At 44.5% G+C, this 27,502-nt stretch overlaps 1 protein-coding gene across 1 annotated transcript in view; it reads left to right on the plus strand.

Annotated features, from left to right (window-relative positions):
* The window catches only part of mapkbp1 (mitogen-activated protein kinase binding protein 1), a 103,660-nt gene that overhangs the window by 53,068 nt on the left and 23,090 nt on the right, over positions 1-27,502 (plus strand). The window contains exons 13-21 of the mRNA XM_041214434.1: positions 5,076-5,197; positions 7,512-7,587; positions 9,262-9,373; positions 16,927-16,990; positions 17,377-17,502; positions 20,466-20,614; positions 21,542-21,606; positions 24,345-24,602; positions 26,575-26,744. Coding sequence (XP_041070368.1) covers positions 5,076-5,197; positions 7,512-7,587; positions 9,262-9,373; positions 16,927-16,990; positions 17,377-17,502; positions 20,466-20,614; positions 21,542-21,606; positions 24,345-24,602; positions 26,575-26,744 — 1,142 coding nt within the window. The remainder of the gene's footprint in view (positions 1-5,075; positions 5,198-7,511; positions 7,588-9,261; positions 9,374-16,926; positions 16,991-17,376; positions 17,503-20,465; positions 20,615-21,541; positions 21,607-24,344; positions 24,603-26,574; positions 26,745-27,502) is intronic.

Genomic DNA, 27,502 nt, shown 5'->3' on the forward strand with positions numbered 1-27,502 from the left:
TCCGGGAGTGAGTTACAGGCTGGAATCTAATTGAGGGATTTGGTTCATGTGTAGTATCATTGTTAAGATTAAGTTACTCTTTCAGAATAAGAAGGGTCTTTGCTTTTGCACAAAGCTGAGTTACAGTGAGGGATGTGGGGTATATCATTGTTATGGTAAAGGGTATGGGTTATATCAGTGTTATAGTGAGGGGTGTAGGTTATATCAGTGTTAGAGTGAGGTATATCAGTGTTACAGTGAGGGATGTGGGGTATATCAGTGTTACAGTGAGGGGTGTGAGATATATCAGTGTTACAGTGAGGGGTGTGGGATATATCAGTGTTACAGTGAGGGGTGTGGGATATATCAGCGTTACAGCGAGGGGTGTGGGATATAACAGTGTTACAGTGAGGGGTATGGGATATATCAACGTTACAGCGAGGGGTGTGGGATATATCTATGTTAGGAAGATGGGAAGTGAGAGACAAAAGTGTCTCAACTTCGAAAATTCAGCATAAGTTGTAGTCTGTATTCATTTCATTGAATATGAATATACCTATGTCTGTGGAAGAAGGGAAAAGGTTATGTCTTAGACTGGAGGGAAAGGTTGGATAGTACATCGTGTGTGAGGAACATTGATTTCATTGATGGTTTAACTGCAGCCAAACTGTCGGGATGAAAGTCTCCTTTGTCAGCTGCATGGATTCTTTCTGAAACGATACAGGTCCATTCTCAACCTATTTCCAAGTGGGCTCAAGTCCACACGTAATAAGACACTAATGGGCTCTATATTGCATCTCATGGTTCTCCCCATTGTCATTTAATTCATTGACCATAGAATCTCTCACTGTTGATGAGTAACATAGATCTTCCTCAAGATGTGTTCAGAAATAAAACTGTCTTCATCTACCCCATCCCCTGTTTTCTGTTTGCCAGTTATTAGTTTAAACTTTTGTTTTTTAGATTGTGTGCCAATGACTTCAGCAACTGGGTGGGAGGAGTTACTGACCCAGCTGGTGCAGGAGAGCTGAATTGACACTCACGCAGTTTAAATGGCCCCTGGCTATTGACTATCCTTGACATTACTCTTGCACAGTCAATGTTATGTTGCCAGGCATTTCAGACTAAATGTGGTGTAGCAACAGAAAGAGACAGAGCACAGCATTTAGGAACCGTTCATTTATATTCTAATTCCACAGTCATGCCCTTGTTTTAATGTGGCCACTGCTATCACAGTGCATTTCCCTGTGGCCGTTGAGTGACAGAGAGCAACAAGTACCAAGTCCACGGACCATGGAAACTATCTGCAAACTCATATACTTATATAATTATCGACTATTATATTTATATACTCATTTATTCTGTAACACTCATGTATCCCACAATATTCTGATGTACCACACACCTCTCACTGTAACACTCTGATATATCCCACACCCTTTACTGTAACACTAATATACCCCACACCTCTCGCTGTAACACTGATATACTCCCACACTCCTCACTGTAACACTGATATACCCCATACCCCTCATTGTAACGCTGATATACCTCACACCCTTCACTGTAACACTGATATACCTCACACCCCTCACTGTAACACTGTTATACCTCACACCCCTCTCTGTAACACTGATATATCCCACACCCTTTACTTTAACAATGATATACCCTACAAACTTTACTTTAACAATGATATACCCCACATCCCTCACTGTAACACTGATATACCTCACACCCCTCACTGTAACACTGTTATACCTCACACCCCTCTCTGTAACACTGATATATCCCACACCCTTTACTTTAACAATGATATACCCTACAAACTTTACTTTAACAATGATATACCCCACATCCCTCACTGTAACACTGATATATTGCACACCCCTCACTATAACACTGATATACCCCACACCCCTCACTGTAACACTGATATATTGCACACCCCTCACTGTAACACTGATATACCCCACACCCCTCACTGTAACACTGATATACCCCACACCCCACACTGTAACACTGATATACCCCACACCCCTCACTGTAACATTGATATATCGCACACCCCTCACTGTAACACTGATATATCCCACACCTGTCACTATAACACTGATATACCATCAGTGCCCTAACTATATCTCAAGGATTTCAGGCTCAACTGCTTGTGATCTTACTCTACAGCCAGTAATTAACCTGCTCGGGTTTAAATACCCCACTGCTTGGTTGCATCAGTTAGGCTTAGGGTTAAAATCAACTCCACTGTGCCCCAACATTCTGCTGATGCTACTCACATAGCTATTCAGTGGCATAAGATCATAAGAACTAGGAGCAGGAGTAGGCAATTCAGCCCCTCGAACCTGCCCCACCATTCATTACGATCATGGCTGATCTCATTTCGGCCTCAACTCCAATTTCCCACCCTCTCCCCATAACCTTTCAACCTGTTGCTAATTAAAAATCTACCTCCTCCTTAAATTTATTCAACGTCCCGGCATCCACTGCACTTTGAGGTAGTGAATTCCACATATTCACAACCCTTTGAGAAAAGTAATTCCTCCTCATCTCTGATTTAAATCTACCACCCCTGAGCCTAAAACTATGGCCTAAAACAGAAACAAACACTCACAAAAGTGTAAAAGCAAAAAAGTGCGGATGCTGGAAATCCAAAACAAAAATAAAAACACCTGGAAAAACTCAGCAGGTCTGACAGCATCTGCGGAGAGGAACACAGTTAATGTTTCAAGTCCGTATGACTCTTCAACAGAACTCACAAAAGTATAATTGTTATGTAAATAGCCTCATAATGTCTCTATAAAATACACACTACAATTGATACCAATTACAAAACTAAAATAATTTGTATTTGGATCATACATTTAACATCTGTGATCCAATAAGGAGACATTAGGGCAGATGACCAAAAGCTTGGTCAGAGTTAGGTTTTAAGAGGTTTCTTAAAGGAGGTAGAGATACTGAGAAGTTTAAGGAGGGAATTCCAAAGCTTGGGGCCTAGGCAGAGGAACGCACGGCACCAATGGTGGGCCGATGTAAATTAGAGATGCCGAGGAAACCAGAATTGGAGGAGTCAGATAAATTTGGTTGCTGTGGGTACACACATAGCCCCTAGTTACACGTGCCTTTTTGTGCGGTATGTGGAACATTCCTTGTTTCAGTCCTACTCAGGTCCCCTCTCACCACTCTTTCTGGTACATCAATGACTGTATCGGTGCCACTTCATGCTGTTGTCTGGAACTGGAAACACCCATCAATTTTGCTTCCAATTTCCAACCCTCTCTCCCATTCACGTGGTCCATCTCCGACACTTCTCTTCCCTTCCTGGACTTCTTTCTTTCCATTTCTGGTGATAGACTGTCTACCAATTTTCATTACAAGCCCACCAACTCCCACAACTATCTCGACTATACCTCCTCACACTCTGCTTCCTTTAAGGGCCCCACTCCATTCTCCCAGTTTCTCCATCTCCGTTGCACCTGTTCTGATGATGCTACCTTCCACAACATATGTTCCTTTGTCCTGAACTAAGGATTCCCCTACTGTAGTTAACAGGGCCCTCAACCGTGTCTGACCTATTTCTCGCACCTCTGCCCTCACCTCCTCCCCTCCTGCCCAGAACCATTATAGGCTCCCCCTTGTCCTCACTTTCCACTCACCAGCCTCAGCATTCAAAGGATCATCCTCCATCATTTCTGCAAATTCCAGCATGATACCAGCACCAAACCTCCTTTGTCAGCATTCTGAAGGGACAGTTCCCTCCATGACACCCTGGTCCATTCTTCTATCACCCCCAAAACCTCACCACCTTCCCATGCAATCACAGGGATTGTAACACCTGCCCCTTTTCCTACTCCCTTCTCAACGTCCAAGTCTCCAAACACTCATTTCAGGTGAAGCAATGCTTCACTTGCACCTCCTTCAGTTTGGTCTGCTGTATTTGCTGCTCTCAGTGCTGTCTCCTCTACATTGGGAAGGCTAAACGTAGAGGGGGGTGACCACTTTACAGAACATCTTCGGTCTGTCCACAGGCATGACCCAGATTTTCCGGTCACTTGCCATTTCAACGCACCATCTTGCTCTCATGCCCACATGTCTGTCCTTGGCCTGCAACAATGTTTCAGTGAAGCCCAACGCAAATTGGAAGAACAGCACCTCATCTTCCGATTAGATACTTGACAGCCTTCTGGACTTAACATTGAATTCAACAACTTCAGACCATGAAGTCTCTCCTCCATTTTGAATTTTTTTTGCCCTCTTTCCCCCCCCCACCATAGGGCCAGTCTGTATCTTGTTCTCCTGTTTTTGCTTTCATACAGCACTGACCCTTTCTCTGCTTTTAACACAATCTGCTATTTTGCTTTCAGACAGTGCTGACCATTATTCTGCGATCAACACCTACTCTGTACCAAAACTTTAGACTTGAATGCTGTCATTACCATTCCTTTGTCTTGTGCTCCATGACATCTTTGTCATTTAATCTCTCCTGCCCTCTAACCCATCCCTGACCTTCTATTTTGCTCTACCTCCCCTCATACCCCTGTTTTTCAACAGCATTAATGTCATCATATTTTTACCTTTCTAGTTCCGAGGAAGAGTCATTTGGACTCAAAAAGTTAACTCTTGTTTCTCTCACCATAGATGCTGCCAGACGTGCTGAGTTTTTCCAGTGTTTTCTGTTTTTTATTTCAGATATTTTTACTGCTGTTGGCAGATGATGTAAGCGCATTGTAGGGATTATATTTTCCATGCAAGTCCTTTATTCTATATGTGTTTGAGTTACAAGCATGTTGCTTCTGCTGAGGTACAGTTACTGCTTTACATAATTGTTCCCTTTGAGTAGCTGACATAGTCCTCCAGGGGTTAGGGCAGGGGGTATCTAGAACTGTGTCAGTGTTTAGGTGGGTCCGACATGGTGTGCTAATATTTTTGAGAATCTCTGGAATGTGTTAATATATGCTAGGATTCTCCCAGCGGATGTTTACATGCCCTCCAATCTGTGCGTTTCTCTCTGTAAATGTCATGTAGCCCTGCAGGAGTCTGGGTGTTGTTGCTAACCCTTCCATGTTCAATTCCATTAGTCTGCTGACGGCACTCAGTTCACCCGAACCCACCATGTGGTTCGAAAGACCACTCTGTACGACATGGACGTGGATTGCACACACAAGTACGCTGCGATCGGGTGTCAGGACAGAAGCATTCGGTGAGTTTGAGCAGGAGATACAGCAGCTGGCCTGTTGCACATGCAAGCAACAGGTATGCACTGAAAACCAGTGCAAGTCCAAAAACAAAGGCCATTATAGTCAGTGCTAGACAATGTAAAAAAGCATAGACTACCTACACTCTTCACTGTAACACTGATATACCTCATACCTCTCACTATAATGCTGATATACCCCACACCCCTCATTGTAACACTGATACACCCCACATCCCTCACTGTAACACTGATAATAACCCACACCCCTCACTGTAATGCTGATATACCCCACACTCCTCATTGTAACACTGATATACCCCACACCCCTCACTGTAACACTGATATACCCCACACCCCTCACTGTAACACTGATATACCCCACATCCCTTAATGTAACACTGATATACCCCACACCCTTCACTGTAACACTGATATACCTCACACCCCTCACTATAACACTGATATGCCTCACACCCCTCACTGTAACGCTGATATACCCTACACCCCTCCTGTAACACTGATATACCCCACACCCTTCATTGTAATGCTGATATACCCCACACCCCTCACTGTAATGCTGATATACCCCACACTCCTCATTGTAACACTGATATACCCCACACCCCTCACTGTAACACTGATATACCCCACACCCTTCACTGTAACACTGATATACCTCACACCCCTCACTATAACACTGATATGCCTCACACCCCTCACTGTAATGCTGATATACCCTACACCCCTCCTGTAACGCTGATATACCCCACACCCCTCATTGTAATGCTGATATACCCTACATCCCTCACTGAAACACTGATATACCCCACACTCCTCACTGTAACACTGATATACTCCACACCCCTCAGTGTAACGCTGATATACCTCACACCCCTCACTGTAACGCTGATATATCTCACACCCCTCACTATAACACTGATATAACCCACACCCCTCACTGTAATGCTAATATACCCCACACCTCTCACTGTAATGCAGATATATCCTACATCCCTCACTGAAACACTGATATACCCCACACTCCTCACTGTAACACTGTTATACTCCACACCCCTCAGTGTAACGCTGATATACCCTACATCCCTCACGGTAACACTGATATGCCCCACACCCCTCACTGTAACACTGATATACTCCACACACCTCGCTGTAACACTGATCTACCCCACACCTCTCACTGTAACACTGATATACCCCGCACTTCTTACTTTAACAGATTGCTTAACTCCAGGATAGCACCTAATAGTAATATAAAGCCCTCTAAGTTTTCACAAGAGCATTATAAAGCAAAATTAAACACCAGTTCACTCAAAGCGATCTTAGGTCTGAAGGCCAAATGTTTAGTCAAAGAGGAGGGAATTGTAACAATTCTAAAACCCATACCCTCCAATGTAAAATGCTGTACCCTATATCCCTCACTCTGATAATGCTATAGCCCATATCTCACACTGTATGTTATACCCCGTACCCCTTATTGTGATAATGCTGTACTCCATAACCTTCAATGTATTAATCCTTTCTCCCATACCCCTCATTGTGATGGTGTTCTACTCGATACCCCTCTCTGTAATTATGCTTCACCCCATACCCCTCACTGCCACAATGCTATATCCTGTATCCTTCACTGTAATAGTGTTCTACTCCATATCTCCCGCTGGAATTAAGCAATATCCCATATCCCTCGCTGTAATAATGCTATACCCCATACCATTCAATGTAATAATGCTATATCTCGTACCCCTCATTGCAATAATGTTCTACCCTATATCCCTCATTGTGTTAATGATATACCCCATACCCTTCAATGTAATAATGTAATACTCCATATCCCTCATTCTAATAATGCCATATCCCATACACCTCATCTAATAATAATATACCCTACACTGCTTGGCATAACCTTGCACCACGCACTGTAATAATGCCATACCCCATACACCTCATCTAATAATACTATACCCTACACTGCTTGGCATAACCTTGCACCACGCACTGTAATAATGCCATACCCTATACACCTCATCTAATAATACTATACCCTACACTGCTTGGCATAACCTTGCACCCCGCACTGTAATAATGCTGTACCCCATTCCCCTCACTGTAGTAAAGCTATACCCAACACCCCTCATTTTAGCTTTGACTGCATAAACTGACTACTGTTATACACAGACTGACCAGTGTGCTGTAGAAACAGATGTAAATTGGTCTCACTCTGTGTCCCACAGGTTTGAAGGTGGAATGTGTTTACATGTCTAGGTTGTTGTCTCACAATATGTGTCTTCCTGCCTTACAGGATATTTAACATTAGCAATGGAAAACAGAAGAAGCTTTATAAAGGATCTCAGGGAGAAGATGGGACCCTGATCAAGGTGAGTGCTGACATCATAATGTGGTATCCAGCTTCCAGAGGCTAAGCAGTCGGGAAAATCAGCTGATAAGTAACATTGTGTATTTTGATTCCCCAGACTCGTTCAGGCATTGGGAGGCTTGGTTTCTATTGGTTACAGGGAGTGCCAGTGCCAGATGTCTAGCCTTAACCTGTTGGGCTCGATTCTGATGAACAGGAATGTTTGTGAGCCTGAGACAGAGGCCAAGAACCCTTCCCAAGGAAGGAAAGTGTGAAAGATCCAGGGTAGCTCACCTACTCCCTTCCCTGGGCAGTAGGGGATTGAATTCCTGTAGTAAATGCATGAGACAGGAAATTACTGCATCAGACAGTGCTAGATCAGGGGGTTGACCTCACAAGAGCCCACACTTTGACTTCCAGCTCTTGGTTAAACCCCCTGTGGGAGGAGCAAGTGGGAGCTGGGTTTGGGGAAATGAATAGGATTGGGGTGTGTATATGAAGAGACAGGTACTGGGAGGGGAGTGAGTGTGTGAGGAGGGGAGTGAGTACATGAGGCAGGAGTGAGTGTGTAGGGAACGAATGAGTGTGTGAGGAGGGGAGTGGGTGTGTGGGGAAGGAGTGAATATGAGAGGAGTCAGTGTGTGAGGAAGGAGTCAGTGTGTGGGGAGGGAAGTGAGTGTGAGGGAAGGGGAGTGAGTATGAGGAGGGGTCTCAGTGTAAGGAGAGGTCTGGACACAGGATTAGATCACAGATCCTGAGTGGGACAGTGTATAGCAGCACAGGGTGCTGAAAGATGCAGGCTGATCACAGGAGCAGAGAGAGAGAGAGAGACCAGAGCAAAAGTGAGACTGGGAACAGGCAGCTGGATGGGTACAGGAGCAGAGGAAAGTTGGAGGAAAGAACTTGTTCTAGACAACTTACACCTCCTCCAATAGCTGATGTTATAACAGTGATGATGGAGTCCTGGGTATGTCAGTGCCCCAGCCCCACGGAGGGTGCTTTAGAGTTGACGTGGCAAATGTGGAATTTTGGAATACCACATTTGAGTCAATGCCGCAACAGTTTCCTAACTCCGAGCACTTCTCCCGGAGGTGGGTTCCAGATGCTGGGACCACCTGCATGGCAGCGGTGGGGAGCCAACTGAGGCACCTTAAAGGGTAATTAAGCCCTATTTTACATCAGTGTGTATTTTGCAAGTGACATATTGGCCCTTCATTGCAAGTGTTCCCTAACAGTTGAGAGAAGGCAGCTTCAGAATGGGAAATCAGAACCTCGGCAATTCTACGGCTAGTTATCATACATAGGAACAAATTAGGAGCAGGAGTAGGCCATTCAGCCTCTCAAACCTGCTCTGCCATTCAGTAAATTCAGTAAGTTCATGGCTGATCTGACTGTGGACTTAACGCCACATTCCCACCTAACCCGATAAGAAGAGTTTATATGATATGAAGATATGATTATAAGATTACAAGAAATGAAGAGCTCATCAACCTGATAAACTCCCCCCTGTACTCACTGACTGACTGACTCTCTCTCTCTCTGGACTCTCTGACCCGCACGCTCTCTGTGCAGCGACTGACCCGCACGCTCTCTGTGCAGCGACTGACCCGCACGCTCTCTGTGACTGACAAGCTCTCTCTGTGTGCTTCAGGTTCCTGCGTAAATATTGATTGTGCATTACTTGCGTTTGTCCCAGGTGCAGATTGATCCCTCTGGGCTGTTCATCGCAACTAGCTGCTCTGACAAGAACCTCTCCATCTTTGATTTCTACACGGGTGAATGCGTTGCCACCATGTTTGGCCACGCAGGTAAGACCGTTGCTCTGAAATCCGCTTCCAGGTGATGACCTGCCTTTAACTGTCCCCATATGATTAATGTTGCTTCCAAAATGGGTGTGCCCCTCTCGCATCTAAAGATGTTTGCACTTCATCCTCCACAATTCCAAACTTTCTTTTCATCATCTGTAAGCTCTCAATGTAACAATGCCTCATTTTTCTGAGGGATTTGAGCAGGGAATGCAGGGTGCAGCAGCATCATCTGCTGGAACTTGAGTAAAATATTATCTAACTTTCACTATACAGGACACATCTCATGGTTAGCCATTCCCAAGATTGACCAATGTGCAATGGGAGAACACACTCGGCTGATTCACAATCACAGGAGTTCCCCAGATGGTCTTCTTTCACTTAAAGCCCAACATTGAGAGCATAAATCATAAAACCTACCCCAATGTCCATTTAAACAACAACTCCCTTCTTAAGAAGAGTCTTTTCTGAAGAAGAGTCATACGGACTCGAAACGTTAACTCTGTCTTACTCTCACAGATGCTGTCAGACCTGCTGAGTTTTTCCAGCATTTTTTGTTTTTGTTTCAAACTCCCTTCTACGTAGTGCTTTCAGAAGAATAAAACATCCTAAGGTATTTTACAGGAGCGTTATCCAACAAAATGTGATGGCCTTTAAATTGCATATCTAAGTATTTTTCCAGCGCAATCAGGGTTGCTGCCTCTACTGCCCTTTCAGACAGAGTTTCAGACCCCCGCCATCCTCCTTTGTGAAATTAATTTCTCATCAACTCCTCTCTAATCCTTCTACCAATTACTTTAAATCTCTGCTCCCTTGTTATTGACTCTGCAGATGGAAATAGGGCCTTCCAGTCCATTCTATCTATACCCCTCATAATTTTATACACCTCAATTAAATCTCTCCTCACCTTCGCTAGTCCAAAGAAAATAACCTCAGTCTATCCAACCCTTTCTCATAGCTCAAATTCTGTATTTCTGACAGCATCCTCATAAATCTCCTCTGTACCCTCGCTGGTAAAATCACATCCTTCCTGTAATGTCATGACCAGAGCTGTATGCAGTACTCTAGTTTGATCTGACTAGTGTTTTATACAGTTCTAGCATAACCTCACAGTTTTTATAATTTGGCCTTGGCCAATAAAGGAAATTATTCCATATACTACTTAAACACATTATCTGCCTATGCTACTACCTTCAGGGATCTGCGGATATGCACACCAAGATCCCTCTAGTCCTCTACACTTCTCAGTATCCTACTATTTCTTGTCTATCCCCTTGCCTTGTTTGTCCTCCCCAAATGCCTTACCTCACACTTCTCCAGATTAGATTCCATTTGCCATTTTTTCTGCCCATCTGACCAGTCCATTGTGATCTTCCTGAAGCCTCCTGATTATCAACTCACATCTCAAGCAGCAAACTGGAAACGGTGCTGGTGTCGAGAGAGGTGGAGGTATAGCAGCGCGTATGTGGAACCTAACGTTGTGCTTTTGGATGATGTCGCTGAGGGGCAGTGTGTAGATAAGAAATAGGAGGAAACTCAAAGATAGCTCCTTGGGGGACAGCAGAGGTGAGGGTGCGATATTGCCCTGTCTTTGCAGGTGATTCTCTGGCTGTGACTAGATTGTTAAGGATGGAAGCAGACGAGTGCAGTCCCATTCAGCTGGACAACTGTGGAGAGGCTTTGGAGGAAGATGGTGTGCTCAGTCATGTCAAAGGCTGCAGACAGGTCAAGAAGGATGAGGTGAAGGATGTGGGTGGATTGTTTTCCCCACAAGATGTAATTTGTGACTTTGATAAGGGCTGTGCAGAGGCCTGACAGGATGGATTCAATTTTGGGAAAGATGGGCACAGATTTGGGAGGACTTGACACATGTTCAAGGACCTTGACCTGGAAAGGGAGACTGGAGATGGAGCAATTGTTTACAAGGAGGGAGCAAAAGTTAGTTCTTTGAGGAAAGGGGTGAGGATAGTAGATTTAAAGGCAAGAGGGACAACACGTGACGAGGGAGAACTGTTAACAATTTTGGCTAACTTGGGGACCAGGAGGAAAGTTAGGTGACCAACGGATTAGTGGGAGTAGGGTTGAGGAAGCAGGAGTTGAGTCTTATGGACAAGATGAGCTCAGAGGGAGCTTGAAGGGAGATGGGAGAGAAACTACGGAAAGTTGTAAGTTTGGGGCTAGGACAGGGCCGGGGGGAGGTCGGGTGGATGTCACTCTCAGTGGCCTAGAAGAAAGGAGGGAGGCAGCAGAACAGATCATCTCAGTCTTTGTGATTAAGAATTCCATAAGCTCCTTATATTTGTTGGGGATGAAGATGTAGGAGGCAGGGAAGAGGACTTAACATAAGAACATAAGAAATAGGAGAAATAGTAGGCCATTCGGCCCCTCAAGCCTGCTGTGCCATTCGATAAGATCATGTCTGATCTGATTGTGGCCTAACTCCATTTTGATCATCTTTCATTCTTCTAAACTCCTGTGGATACCGGCGCAACCTGCTCAATCGTTCCTCATAAGGCAACCCCTTCATCCCAGGAATCAGCCTAGTGAACCTTCTCTGAACTGCTTCCAATGCAAGTATATCCCTCCTTAAATATGAAGACCAAAACCATGCACAGTACTCCAGGTGAAGCTTCCAGGGTGACCTGAATGGTTGTAGCAAGACTTCCCTGCTCTTATACCCCATCTCGCCTTCCTACTTACTTGCTGTACCTGCATGCTAACCTTATATCATTCATGTACAAGGGCACCCAGACGCTTCTGTACCGCAGCACACACTGTCACCACAACTGTGTGGGTGAGGCAAGTGATGGGTAGGCATAGCCACACGGGGAGGCTTGAGCTAGGGCAAAGGTGGCATCACCTCTCAATGTCATGATGTTGTTGCAATCATCCACAATAAGTTCATGGATTGCAAGGGACTTGTTCACAAGTGACTGGACATCCTGGAGGGAGATGAGTAGAGAGATAGGGAGGGCTAATTCTGACCCACCTGGTAGGATCCATAGGGTCAGCATTTGGAGGAGTGGGTGAGACGGGGAAGGGAGTTTGAAAGATTGGCCCCTACTGGGTGTGCTGGGTGGGAAGGTCAGCGAGAGAGTAGGGTGGGGTGCTGCTGGTAAGGAGGAGATATTGAGTGCCTCAATGGGCCCATTGGAAGATGCCAAAAAATGCTGTGAAGAGTGAAAAAAAGAGTGAAGCTGTCAGCTTATCTGAGAAGGAGTCAAGCCTAAGTTGGTGATGGGGGAGGAGAAAGGTCAAGGAGTGCTGAAAGGTTGAGATAGTGATTTGTGAGGGCAGATTACCCGAGAGGGGAGAAATGAGAAAGGCATGATAACAGGAGCGAGGGGTCTAAGAGGGTTACAGAGAAAAGAAAGGTGGGAGGATAAAAGGGGAAATAGGACTGATCACATTTGGATCGTCAGCCAAAATGTGCATGTGAATGGACATAAGGAAACTCAAGTTAAATAGGCCTGGTTTACAAAGCAAGATTAGGATATATTGCTAGAAAAAGAGACAGAAAGAACATGTACACACATTGCGCCTGTTTCAGCTAAACAAAATAAGTGACAGCCATTCACTGGTTCATTCCCCAGGGCAATGCCTTGACAAATCAGAGCCAAGCTGCCTGGTCTAACTTTCAAACAATGCTTGGCAGTTAACTGTCAGTCACCAGCAACTGGTGCATTCTCCATGGCAATGCCTCTACCAATCAGCTCACTCTTCTCATACAGTATAAATTTGTTGTTTCCCCTGACATTGGCATTTTCTTGTGAATTGTCCTGATGAGTCGAAGAGAAGCCCAGGAAGTTGGATGTCAAATTTGAGCAGTGCGCCCTGAGGAGGACAAAGAACAGACATAGTTTGGGGGCAGATAGTGTGCTGTTTGCCCAGGTAACTTTAAACTTGCAGTTAACAGGTAGTTAGGGCTAAACTGAACCCGCTATTTGAGCCAGGGGAACTTAGACACTGGAACACAAAAGACTGAAGGAGAAAGGGCAAAGGATGGCAACAGATGGCCAGGGATAAAATTGCTGCCAACCCAGGAGTCACCTTGAAAGAACTAACGACCACGTGTGTAAGTGTACAGTGTTTTTGTACGATTTGAGTTAAATCTTGCGAGGCAATTCCTTCCGCAAACCCACCAGCCCCTTTTCCTTCCCCCGCAATGCAGTCAGCTTTCATTTAAAATGTCTCTGAATGAATTACTTAACTCCTGCAGCTCCAAAGAGTCACACAGACCAGCAGGTTTGCAGGTTCAAACCCTGATCTGAATTCTCAGTGCAGTGATTGCACTGCCTGCTGCAACAGGAGTCAATGCACTGGTTCTGGACAGAACAATGAGAAAAATCAGCGAGGGTTCCTAACATGAACGTTTGGCAGTGAGAGAGTGAGGCTCACTGTGGTTGAAGAGCCTGGTGAAGCTCCTTGTCTAGGGCGACATTTGAAGATTCACTATTATGGGGGTGAAGTGGCAAACAGCCAGCATCTGTAAAACCAAAAGCCAGAAAATTTATGTCTTCAGGCGGAGAAATCTAAAATTAGAAACTTTAATAGCAGCAGGAGTAACTGTATGTGTCACTGGATCACTTACAAGATTGAATTTAAAATGAGGATGTCACATAGGGAGCTTTGTGTGTTATTAGGTTAATAAATCAAGCTTGCGGTACTGTGAATGTCACATGATGTTGATTCCCTCCTGCACAAGTGAACAGAACTTTGCATCAGATAGTGAACAGTCCGTGATGATTTCCTGTTCAGTTGTACAGGGTGACAGTGGCTGTCCCACCTTTTGATCCTGGCAGTGTTACGCCCATCAGCAGAAGTGGTGATGTAGGCCCAATTAGTGTTAGAACTGACTGCCCCATTCTGAGGTCTGTGAGCCGCATTATTTATTGAACGTAGTTGTCTCCATGTTGCTGTCTGCTTTGTACTGCGTTGTCACCATCTGAAGGCAGGAGTTGGGTATTACAGCAATAGAGAGCCATACAGATATGGGAGAAGGCAATTTGGCTCCTCGATCTTGTCGCGCTTTGCAATTAGACCATGGCTGATCTGTATTTTAACTCTACATGGGATTGTTAGACATTAATCTGGTCTGGATTTTCCTCTTAGGGGAGAAACCTGGAAGTTATACCTAAATTGCACTCATGTTGCCAATGCCAATAAATGCCCCAAGAACCTTGCCTATTTCATTACAATGTACCCAAACTCAGAATGGGCACATATTGGCCAATAATCAGCGTAAACAATCGGAGTCCTGGAAACACCTTACACACCCCATCTATGCCCTCTTTGAGTCAGAAACTTTTCAACTCATTCAACCAACATTCATGCACATTAAGCACAGCACAGCATGTTTACGAAGCTGCAGCTGGGAAAGCTTTCACTTTTACTGTGATCTCTACCTTGATATAAAAGTCCATTGAAATAGACAGAGAATACAGAGCAGGTCTCAGTAAGGATTTTTTTTTGTTAAAGCGCTCAAAAAGGTGCAGTTAATAGAATAGGGAAATTACTTTGTTCCCTGCCCTGTCTGAAAACCTGGTCACAATGTGAAGAGCCCACTGAACACAAACAATGGGAAGATTCTCACATTTGTGATTATGGATGGGGCCAATTTTGTGGGCAGAGATTTGGTCGGATGGAGGGTTGATGAGTGGCTGTAAAAGGTCAAAGAGACTTGTACTTAAGTCACACTCCTTAAGTACTACTTAACTAGCCCTAAATTATGCAATCTTTTAAGCCACATAACGGATTCCTTAGGTCAACCAAAGGAAACTCCAAGCTGTGATAAACTTATGACAAGCAAATGCACTCTGTTTATTGTGCAATATGTATGGCATTATTCATGGCGCTTGTAGCCTGGGCCTGAGTGCTGGTCAGTCACTGAGAAGCCCAAGAGTAAAATTACAGTGGGAGGCTGTGCATCAGTTGGATTGAAAGTAATCCCCATTTTCCCTTTCCGCATTGGCACCACTCGCATTTGGGGTATGACTCAAGAAAATTGTCTTTGCAGCTTTAAGGGATATTCTGAGTGTATCACTGTTTGCCTTCGTACATGCAGATTTGAGAAGGAGTGCACTAGAGTCGGGGCAGGGCAGTGAGCGTGCTAGTTTAATTGAGTGGGATATCGCTTTGAGAGAATATGCGAATAAGTAGCCAGGATGTAAACCACGTGACCAGTATTGTTCAGACAGAGCTTTCAGTTCAGCTAGCAGCATGTGCTGTGAAAGCATTGCAGCCATACTTTCCTGTTAACAATAGCGGTTGTATTTTTTATAGGCAATATAAATCAAATGGCACAAATTTAAAGGGGGTACAAGAACAGAGAGAGCTGGGAGGGTACAAATGCAACTCTTTGAAGGTGGTAGATCAAGTTGAGAAGGCTGTCAAAAAAGCATATGGGATCCTTGGCTTTATAAATAGAGGCATCGAGTGCAAAAGCAAGCACGTTAGGCTAAGTCTTTATAAAACACTGACTAGGTTTCAGCTGCAGTTTTGTGATCACTTCTCCGCAACACACTTTAGGAAGGATAGCAAGGCCTTAGGGAGGGTGCAGACGAGATTTACTACAATGGGACCAGGGAAGATGGACTTCAGTTATGTGGAGAAACTGGGATTGTTCTCTCTAGAGAAAAAAGCTTAAGATTAAGGAGAGATTTGATCGAGGTGTTCAAGCTCATGAAGGGTTTAGATAGAGTAAATAAGTAGAGTGGCAGAAGGGTTGGTAACCAGAAGTCACAAGTGTAAGCTAATTGGAAAAAGTATCAGAGGTGACATGAGGAGAAGTAAATTCTATTATGATTTGGAATGCACTGCATGAAAGAGTGATGGAAGCAGATTCAATTATACATTTCTAAAGGAAATTGGATAAATGCTTGAGGCCAGGTGGAAAGAGCAGGAGAGTGGGACTAATTGGATAATTCTTTTCGAGAGCTGGCATTAGCATGACGATGGGCCAAATGGCCTCCTTCTCTGCTGTGCCATTCTATACCTCTATGATTCTAAGTAAGAATAAACATTTTAATTGAGAAAAGCAAAAAACTGCGGATGCTGGAAATTCAAAACAAAAACAAAAATACCTGGAAAACCTCAGCAGGTCTGGCAGCATCTGTGGAAAGGAACACAGTTAACGTTTCGAGTCCGTATGACTCTTCAACAGTACACTACATCAGTCTGCATGCTTATTAATCCATATGTTAGTGCTTGAAAACCCTTGACAGTGTTTTGTTAATCTGCACTGATTAGGCTGGACCCTATTAATCTCCACTGGCCAGACTCATCCTTATGAGCCACTATTCGTTAGGAGAGACATCATTAATCTCCACTGGTTAAGGTGATCCTCCCAAGCCAGTATTGGTCTGGATGCACCTCACTAATCTCCAACTCTCAGGATGATCCTCATGAACCAGTTTTGGTCAGGATGGATCTTGCTAATCAGTTGGAGTGATGTGCACTTATCCATATGAGCCAGAACTATTCCCATTGACATACATCAATCAGGTTGGCCCTCACTAACACCCTGGTTTCTACAAAGATTGTGTCTTTTTTTCCAGAGGTAGTTACAGGAATGAAATTCACCAACGACTGTAAACATCTCATCTCTGTGTCTGGAGACAGGTATGCATTTTCTCTATTTGCATTGTAATTCACATCTTGAAGTTCCCTCTGTCCCTACTGCTTTGCAATTTAGCACTTCATCTGTTTCTGTTAAATTAGTCAGGTTGATAGCCTTCAAACTGTGTGTTTAGGTCTTACTCTGTTTCCCATTTTGCTTGAAGCACAAGTTCTCTCTCTCTCTCTCTCTCTCTCAAGCTCATTGTGTGAAAGATGTGGGAGAGAATTGAGCCAGCTCCTATCATTACCACCAATCTATCAACACCTGATCTGATAATCAGTCATGAATCTGCATTATATTAGGAAAGGGACCAAATGAAAGATCCCCATTTGTGGTGTTATCCAGACTGCTGCTTTAGTTATGACTGATCTGTCCGCACTCCCCACAGCTGTATTTTCATCTGGCGGCTAAGCTCGGAGCTGACAATTAACATGAGGCAGAGGCTGGCTGAGATTAGGCAGAAGGAGAAAAAGCAGATGAAGACACCTCCACGGAAACATTCCATTCCAAACAGGTACAAAAACAGCAAGAGTGCCATGTGGGGGAGGAGGGAGGGCGACATCATAAAACCATGTCCTCAAGGGGAGGGGAACAGAAGGATGGATAATGTGGAAGGATGCTGCTGCTAACTATTAACCACTGATACTTTGCTAATTTATAATCACAAATTAAAGGACTGTGGCCAACTTGTAAAATCCAGTTCCTTCAACTGACCTGTAGGATTATCTTTTATCTCTGATCAACTTTCTGCAGCAACAACTTAATAACAGAGACTAAAGCCCCCACTGCTTACAACATTGATGCTAATGTGGTTTGCCCGCTATGACTAAAACTACAGTTCTTATAAAGGGCTGCATATAGTAATATCACAAATCCTGGGCAGAATGGAGATGATTGGTTAATTGTCCTGTCCGTCATGGCTGAAGACCACACTGCACCAAGTGACTGGGATTGATTTTACATAAAGAATTTGTATTGTCTAATTATCCTCTACTCACTGCATTTTGCTGGGGAAGTAATCTTGGTTTTATGAGAAGTTGCTGAGTTCTGTTTGCTGTGGGTTGTAGAGAATCTTTTTCAATAGATTAAGTAAATAATTAGGGAAAGCCCACCAAGACTAATTGCCACTCAGGAATTTGACAGACCAGCGGCAGGCCTTCTCATGGGATCAAAGACCCCGGGGTGGAAGTCCCACCCACTGAGATCTGGCAGCCAGTCAGAGGCCAGCAGTTTTTCTATACTCAGCAGCGCCACCTGAGGCCTTGGATCAAGGAGGGACCCAGGCACTGGTGAGTGATGAGAATCTGGCGGGGGAGGGGGTTGAGGGGTGTCAGCAGTAAGGGCAGGGGGTGGCCTCCCTTTCTTAATGCTGGCTCCCTCAATCGGGCACTGAGCGCGTTTGAGCGAGGGACACACCCTGGGACCCTGCAAGCAAACACACCAGGGTTTTGCTTGTTGTGCTTCCCAAATGGCAAGCCCCTCCCTGGGTTAATACCATTGGCAGCAGGATGAGGCCCGTAAAAGGGCATTGATTGGCCACTTACGGGCCTCAATTGCCAGTGGGGCAGAAACGCTGCCCATGGGCCCTCCTGCCACTGACTTATTCCTGGCTGCCACCTTCTCGCCCAATTAAGTTCCCCCTTGCCACCAAACTCACCACAGCAGTGGGCATTAACTTCCACCTGTTGTTTGCTATAAGTCTTCATCACCTACAACTCATTGACCGACAAAATGATGTCAAGAGACTCTGTCTAGTTATTCATGGGTCCTTTTTTAATGGGTCCTTTTGTCCTGGAGACTGATTAATATCCTCAAGCAGAAATAAGGAATCGCAGCTTAATAAACTCTAAGAGCTGATCAAAGATTTGACGTTGCCCATAAATGACCAGAGCTTTTAAATTGGTATAAATGGTGCCTTTCTAATTGATATCTGTGAGAATAGCCACTGCTGGATGGCCACTATAAACAGTTTCTGTAGGACCAGAGGCATCTTCACTGGGAGAAACTATATATAGTGCCTTTAATGTGGAAAAATGTTTCTTGGTGGCTTCATTTAAAAGAATTGACACCAAGCCAAAGGAGGAGATATTATGAGGGGTGACGATAAGCTTGGTCAAAGAGTTGGATTTTTTTAAGGAGGATCAGATTGGAGGGGAGAGAAGCGGATAGGTTTAAGGAGGGAATTCCAGAATTTAGGGCCCAGATGGCTGAAGGTAAAACCTCCAGTGTGGGTGTGAAGGAAATTGGGAATGTGCAAGAGGCCAGAACTGATGGAATGCAAAGAATGGGAAGATTGTGGGACTGGAGGGGGTCACAGGGATATGGCGAGGCCATGGAGGGTTTCGAATACAAGGATTGGCTGAGAGCTAGTGTCGGTGAGTGAGCACAGGCTGAGGAAATGTGAGGTGATTTAGGATACGGACAGCAGAGTTTTAGATGAGCTGAAGTTTATAGCGGGTGGAAGATGGGAGTCCACCCAAGAGAGCATTGAAGGAGTTAACTCTAGAAATGACAATGACATAGATGAGGGTTCAACAGATGAACTGAAGTACGGGCAGCGGCAAGCCATATTACAGATGTGGGACTTAGTGTTGGAGAGGATATGGGGTCAGCTTGGGGTCAAACAGGACAGCTGTTCGTAAACAGATGGTTTCAACCTAGACAGTGACCAGGGTGGAGAATGGAATCTATGGCAAACATAAGGAGTTTGTTGGTGGGGGTGTTGGGAGGAGGGTGGTATTGGGGATGGTGGGGGTGGGGGTGGTGGAGAGGTTGGGGGTGGCAGAGTGGGGGGTGGGGGATGACGGTGGCGGAGGGAATGGAGGTGGCAGAGGGGGGTTGGGGTGTGGCGAGGGGATGGGGATGGCGGGGGGATAGGGGTGGCAGAGGGGGTGGGGTGGCAGAGGGGGGTGGGCGTGGTGTGTGGAGTGGCGAGGGGTGCTGGGTGGCAGAGGGGTGGGATTGGCAGAGTGGGGAAGGGAGGCGAAGACAATAGCTTTGATAGTCCCGATCTTTAACTAGAGGAAATTGTAGGTCAACCAGGACTTAATCTTGGGCAAACAGTCTAAGAACACAGAGGTAGTGACATGAACTGGAGAACTGTCATTGAAGATAGAGCCTTATGGCAGAGGATAGCTGCATGGACTGAAGTGTATTACACAGAGAGTTGTTAATACTGAATACTGTGTTATTAAGTTTTGAAAACTAAGACTAATTACTCCTTTGGATCCCTCACTTTGGATCCCTCACTATCTTTGTGTTTAACACTATCTCTCTCCCACCCTATCCCTATCTTTCCCTTTCATCACTTTTTCTCTATATCTCACTATCTCACTCTCTCCCTTTATATTTCTCTCTCCAACTTTCTTTATTTCGCTCTCTCCCTTTCTCTCTGTTGTGACAATGTAGCAGTGTATTCTAGATCACAATACTCATCTACCTTTCTTCGCCACCTCATTCCCCACCCCCACCCTGCAGACGGGAAACATTTGATGTCGCTGCTCAGACGGCCATGTCCTCCGACAGTGAGAAGGAAGCTGAGGAAGATGGAAATGAGGAGGAGGAAGGTCACTGTGAGGGTTCCGTGCACATCACGCCAAAACGAGGCCTTGCGGATGTTGGGAATGGTAGGTCCACTCTGACCTGTTCTCACTGGAGGTCAGAAGGGATTGTTGTGTGAAAGCAGAGTCAATGCACTTCAGCCTTCCACCAGCTCTTTGAGCTTGTTGGAAAGCCTGCATTAGAGTGCAAGGTGTAAATGAACTGTTAACAGGATGTGTCACCCTCCAGATCTTCCAGCTAATCCTAGGGCATAGTACTGTGAACATTGAGAGCTATTCAATTCTTCATCTTCCTAATCATTCTTTTTGGACAATAGGTTACTAACTGCAGCTGGTGCTAGAAATGTGGTGCAACATTGGCTATACCTCTAGAGCTATTAGGTAACATGAATCTAAAGCACTTCCAGCAGAATACTGAGACTGTGCACACTTACCAGGCAAGGGGAGTTGAACACTAGATATTACAAGTTTGCAGTGGTAGGAGTCCCAACACTGTACCACTGGTGATCCTGAGCAAAATGTCGAACACTGCATCATTGAAGTCACTTAGCAATGGGAGTCTAACACTGCACCGTTACTGATTGTGACAATGGGAGTCCAACAGTGTCATCTTATTTGTACTAGACAATGGTAATCCAACAGTGTATCATAAGTATTATTAAAAAATGGGAGTCCAACAGTGTATATTATTGGTGGCACTGACCGATGGGGAGTGCAAAACCATCAGAACAACTAGACACTGGGAGTTCATTATTAACCAGTAAATATATAATGCTGTGTAAAATCCTACAATAAAGTTAAAAAATTCAGTATAAAACGATTATTGGTATTGTTTCAAGTAAACCTGTCGAGTTTACTGCACCACACTGTTGAAGGAGAGGAGTGTTTTAGTTGACTATGTCTGGAAGCTATGGTGCTACTTTTTCATGTGAAGTGACCCAGATAATGCTATGGAGGAAAGTATTTGATGTCCCTCCTTTTTGTTCATTCCAGATATCCCCACAGGAATACAATACACAGGGAGTGTGAAGAGTCTGTACCGCTGGGAAAACAGTAAGGTAAGCTCTTATCTGCACTAAAAGCGTTCAAAATTTCAGCTCAGGAAATGTATATAATATGCCTTTTTAAAAATTGTTGAGATGCCTACTTTTTAGAATCGGTAAATGAGTATTTATTTGAGTATACTAGATGTGGCAATTTTTCATTTCTCAATGCTAAGATATGATTGACGGTTTAACTGTTGTGCATCCTACTTTGCATCATCATCATATCTTTCACGTACTTACACAAACTGACTCATGATATGAACTATATATAATCCACATCCATATATAGAAAACATTCCTTATATGGCTTAATCATTATATAATGTATGTGTTCCATGTTTTTATGTTTTGTGTATGAATGCAAGAGTTAACAATTCCCCAGACTCTCCTTAAAATATTCTTTGTACAGAATGCTCACTTCTAAAATTGCAACTGCACCACTGCCAGAGTAGCATTTCCAATTCTTGCCTCTACCTATCTTGGTGTGCTGTTTGAGTGTGATTACCAATATAATAGTGGGTTGTGGTATGCTTCCACATCCATTGGCGAGGGGGCTGAGGCTGTCCAAACTCATTTCACGCAGGGCGTTGACAGCAGATAGATCAGCCTGGACGAGATTGTCCCAGAAATGCATAAGTGCAAATCAGCTGTGCCGTCTAGCCTGCCTGATACAGATTTATGATGTAACAATAGTATTCCCTCGTGATCCGAAACGGATGTTTGAGGCTTTTGTTTCTTCAAAGCTCCTCAGGCTGAGAAGGTACCTTTTGAAACAGGGTCAGACACTACTTTAGATCGCATCAAGTGCGCATGCAGAACACTGAGGATTGGATTCACTTAGTTCAATCAGTACAACTGGCCTTTGTGCTTTTACTTTATTCATTCCTGGTTTATGAGTGTCGTTGTCAAGGCCAGAATTTATTGCCCATCCCTAAGGGACTTTTTTATTTTGCAAAAATAATATACTTTATTCATAAAGTATCTAAAAGAACATTACAAAAATTTCAAAATGGCCGTCGCAAAGTGCAATGATTTTCAGATTTTCTGCATAGATCATGTTGCACTCTGAGGTGCTTCAATGCAATTGCGATACATATAATATTTACTGTATACGTTCAGTGTGAGTCATACAGCCCGAGGGGTCTATACAATTTCCCTCGGTGCACTGTGGCTGAAAGACCTTAGACAGTGACCTTTCCCCATTGAGCCTCTGTGGCGGCTGCCCCAAGCTTTGGTGCGACCCTCAGCACCTAGCCCTGGACTTTGGAATGTGCAGGTCTGCAACACTCGCTTGAGGACAGCTCGTTGCATTGGAAGACCAACAAGTTTCGGGCAGACCAAAGAACATCTTTCACCGAGTTGATGATCCTCCAGCTGCAGTTGATGTTTGTCTTGATGTGTGTCCCTGGGAACAGCCCGTAGAGCACAGAGTCCTACGTCAAGGAGCTGCTCAGGATAAGCCTCAGCAAAACCCCTGCATCTCTCTCCAGACCTTCTTTGCAAAGGCACATGTCCCTAACGGCCCTTGAGAAGGTGGTGGTGAGCCACCTGGAATAAAATGGAGTGACTTTCTGGGCCGTTTCAGTAGGCACCACATTGTTGTGAGCCTGGAGTCAGACATAAACTAGACTGGGTAAAGGCAGCAGATTTACTTCCCTCAAGGACATTAATGGACCTGATAGGTTTTTAACAATAATCCTATAGTTTCATGGTCACCGTTTACTGAGACTAGCTGTTTATTACAGATTTGTTGAATTAACTGAATTTAAATTTCCAGCTGACATAGTAGCATTTGAACCCTTGCCTCCAGATCTATAATCAAGGATTCTGCATCACTAGCCCAATAACATTACCGCTATGCTACCGTACCCTTTGTAATATTTGTAATAATATAAAAATTGAGGCACTCTGTTTCCCTACATCAGGGACCCACTTGACCAAAACAAACTACCTCCTGAGAACAACAAAGCTTAACTCATTAGCATTTTAATCACCTATTGGCCTAGATTGTGTCAGCATCTGGCAGCAGCACCTTGTAAACTGTGGTGAAACACCTACCGCCCCAGTCCAGATCCCAACCGCCACTGGCATTTGCATTGCACCCAGGTATGCACCTGTTTCAGCCAGGAATCTATAAGTATCATATCTATGTGTCATAAGCCCCTGGAGCAATTCTAAGGTACCAATGGGAAGAGTGTGCACCATGCATGCTCTGCCTATTGATGCCAGGTAACTGAATGACCTAACCAGTGGCAGGGACCACTGAAGGTTCTCTGTAAAAGATAAGTACAATACCTGTTATAGATTATTATCTTGGGCTGCCTCCGTCAACGCACTCCTGGTGGCATGGGTTTAATGGAGAAGCCCGTAGAATTCCCATCCCCACCTCTGGTCAACTTGCAAGCTGCCTATAAAAAAGCTGAATGAGAACACGCAGCTCCCTATGGCAAATAAATGAGTCCCGCCATTAAAATGGCGAGAACTGGTGTCAGTAAGGTCCTCTGCCCTCCCGAAGACCAGTACTCGGGTAACATTGCACCCATTGTCTCATGTCATTGTTAACTTGTGGGAATATACTCTGCTTCAGAACCTCAACTTTTAAGTAGAAGCTCTAATTTTCCCAAAGGCGCTTTATAAATGTAAGTTGTTGTTGTTCTGATGTAGGATGTCACTTCATCTCACAGAATGATGCCTTTGATTTGCAAGAATTTAAGACCATTGTAACATTAACTTATGTCCCATTTCTACAGATGGAAGATGTGCCAATAAGATTGGACTCGATGCACGATCATGCCCCCCGGCCCCGGGGTCGATGGTCCCACCGTGCCAACAACCTTGAACTGAGCGTGAAGTCGATGTTGGACCTTCGACACCTGGACTCTTTCTCCTCGCCATCAATGGACTCCATCTCCCAGACTAGAACGTCGCTGTCCAGGGGCAATGTGTGCGAGGAAGCCAGTGATCAGGAGCGCAGGGTCCGGGTCAGCATAGAAACCCTGCTGAGCGATGTGAGTCTTGCCCCCAGAAGGAGGCCATTCAGCCCTTCCTGCCTATGCCAGCTCTTTGAAAGAGCTATCTAATCAGTCCCACTCCCACTTCGTTCCTCCCCCATAGCCCAGCAAATTTCTACCCAGCAAATTTATCCAATTCCCTACATTTAAAAAAAATCCTCGTGTTGTCTTTATTTCTTTTGCCAGTCACCCTAATCTGTGTCCTCTGGTTACCAACCTACCTGCCAGTGAAAAAATTTTTTTCTTATTTATATTATCGAAACTCCTTATAATTCTAGGCACCTCCAGTAAATACCCCCTTCATCTTCTTGACTTTAAGGAGAACAATCTCAGCTTCTCCAATATCTCCAAACAATGGAAGTCCCGTATCCCTTAAGCAATCCAATGAATCCCTTCTACACCCTCCCCAAGGCCTTCACGTTCTCCCTAAAGTATGATGCCCAGAATTGGCCACAGCACTCAATCTGGGGCCTAATTGTTCTACTTTATTCCTTTATTATTAAAGCCAAGGATTCCAAATGCTTTTTCAATAGCCTTCTCAACTTGGTCTGCCAGTTTAAAAGATTTGTGGATATATAATCCCCGGTCCTCTCTGTTCCTGCACCACCTATAAAATGGCACCATCTCTGCAACTGCATGTAACCCTACATTCCTCCCCCTGAAACTTTCCTCTCTGACTCCGGCCTTGAGTGCAAGTTCTGTTCCTTCACCCCCTATTGGTGGTCATACCATCAGCTGCCTGGACCCATGCTCTAGAATTCCCTCCCTACAGCCCTCTACCTCTCTCACCTCATTAAGACCTGCCTCAGTCACCCCAACTCCTTCTATCATCTCGTTTTGGCTCGGTGCTAATTTAATTTTTGATGACACCTTTGTGATTTTTTTTCTATGTTAAGTATGCTATATATCAGCAAGTTATTGTTGTTGTTATCTGTGACCATTCATTGAACTCACCCATTGGGGGTAATTTTGACTGTGGGCGATATTGTAAGAGGATTATTATCAGATTGACCATTTGTTATACTTCTCTGCTGACGTAAGTAGGGCTGGAAAACAGGAGAAAGGTATAAGGGATGCCTGATTCAACATCGATTGTCATATGCCATCACTCAAAGTCACAGAGTTGCGCCCGCCAAACTGTAGCAATCTTCTCTCACCTCCAGCAGCCAGAGTCAGTGAGTTGTCTTTGCTGTCTGTTTATGGCTGGGCCAAGTGATTTGACACAATGCAACACTGCAGGTTTCCAGACTGATGCTGTTGGGTCTGATTTACTGGCTGGCTTCCATGTTACCCCAGACAGAACCAAAATACCCGAATGATTCTGACCATCACTTGTTGCAACAAATTAATTAGTTTACTTCCATAACCAGCATCATCTGCAAGCAGCAGATTTTTTAAGTTCCGAGGCTCATTGTATTGAATCTATCCTCCTGTAAATGCCAGCCCAACAAACTGTACCAGCGTTATACTGACCAGCCTAAATTGTATATAATAAATAAAGCACCGGGGAAGAAAGACCCGCTTCATCTTCAGCAAGGGCTGCTGCAGCCTGAGATAGTGCTGCCAGTTCTGGCCGGATGTATTCCTGAAGGCAATGTCACCTAACCTACCTCCAAAGGCCTTCTCTCCCAACACTCCCACCATTGGTCACCCAGTACATCCATTCTCATCACGCACCAGCAACCCACACCTATCAGAAAGCAAACCGATTCTTCATTAATCAATTGGATGGTTCTTGACTGTCATGCAGCCTATTTTCCTGTGTCCGTTATTTTTATGTCTGACAGCTGAAATGTTCAATTTTTTTTTGAAAACACCATTTTGTTTTTAATACACCTTTAATTTATGTCATGGGAGTGCTTGCACCTATGTCCTGGAAATTGGTCTTCATTCCTGGAGGGTTGTCTTGCAGTCCCTGTCGGATTTAAAATGCCAGCCTAAAACCTTGTTCTCATTATTTCCCCAACAGATAGAGGAGCAGGAGTTGGCAGACACACACAGCTCGTCCTTTGTCAGACCCTGCAGCATCACACTGCCGATGTGTGAGGAGGGTATATTCAGCCAGGAACTGGAGACACCAGAGGCTGAAGAACGTATCATCTACCCGGTACACATGGGGAGCACCGGTGAGACGGAGGGGTGAGTGCTGACACTTATCCGGGATCTGTGTCTGTGCACAGGCCACAAGGGTAGAAAATGGGGCCTCAGGAGCTGATGAATGAGCAGGTCTCTGTGCCTCCTCTCTGCCATATATGGGCTAGCAGTTAACTTCTAAATTGTGGTAACTTGCTTACTGGACAATACGGGGAACACATGCCTTTACCTCCGCAAGTTTAAAATGCCTCACCTTTATGCCTTTGTGTACAGACTTAAACTACCTGACTGAAAAATGGAGTACTTTAGGAACATTGGTGTTGTAGGGCGGCCGAGTTGTACTATTAGTGATAGTGATAGAATCGATCTGCAGATGCTTCTTGGATGGAAACATTACATTTATTTACAATATACTCAGCAGCAACTACATTGTGCTTTCAACTTCAACTCTCTCTCTACACTGACTCTGAGGTAGCCCGCACTACTCTCCTATTGGTTACTACAGAGCATGTGACCTTCCTTAAGTATTATTCTTAAAGGTACATTATTGACTAAATAAAACCATAATTATTACAATTGGTGAAGGAGAAGGCCATTTGGCCCCTCAAGCCTGTTCAGTAATTCACTTAGATTGTGGCTGAACTGTACCTTAACTCCATCTTCTCGCCTTGGCTCCATAACCCTTACTACGAGTTATTATCAATCTCAGTTTTGAAATTTTCAGTTGACACCCAGACTAAACAGCTTTTTGGGGGAGGTTGTTTCAGGTTTCCACTACTCTTTGCGTGAAGAAGAGCTTCCTG

The sequence above is a fragment of the Carcharodon carcharias genome, chromosome 20 (genome assembly GCF_017639515.1).
Source record: "Carcharodon carcharias isolate sCarCar2 chromosome 20, sCarCar2.pri, whole genome shotgun sequence".
Lineage (NCBI taxonomy): Eukaryota > Metazoa > Chordata > Chondrichthyes > Lamniformes > Lamnidae > Carcharodon > Carcharodon carcharias.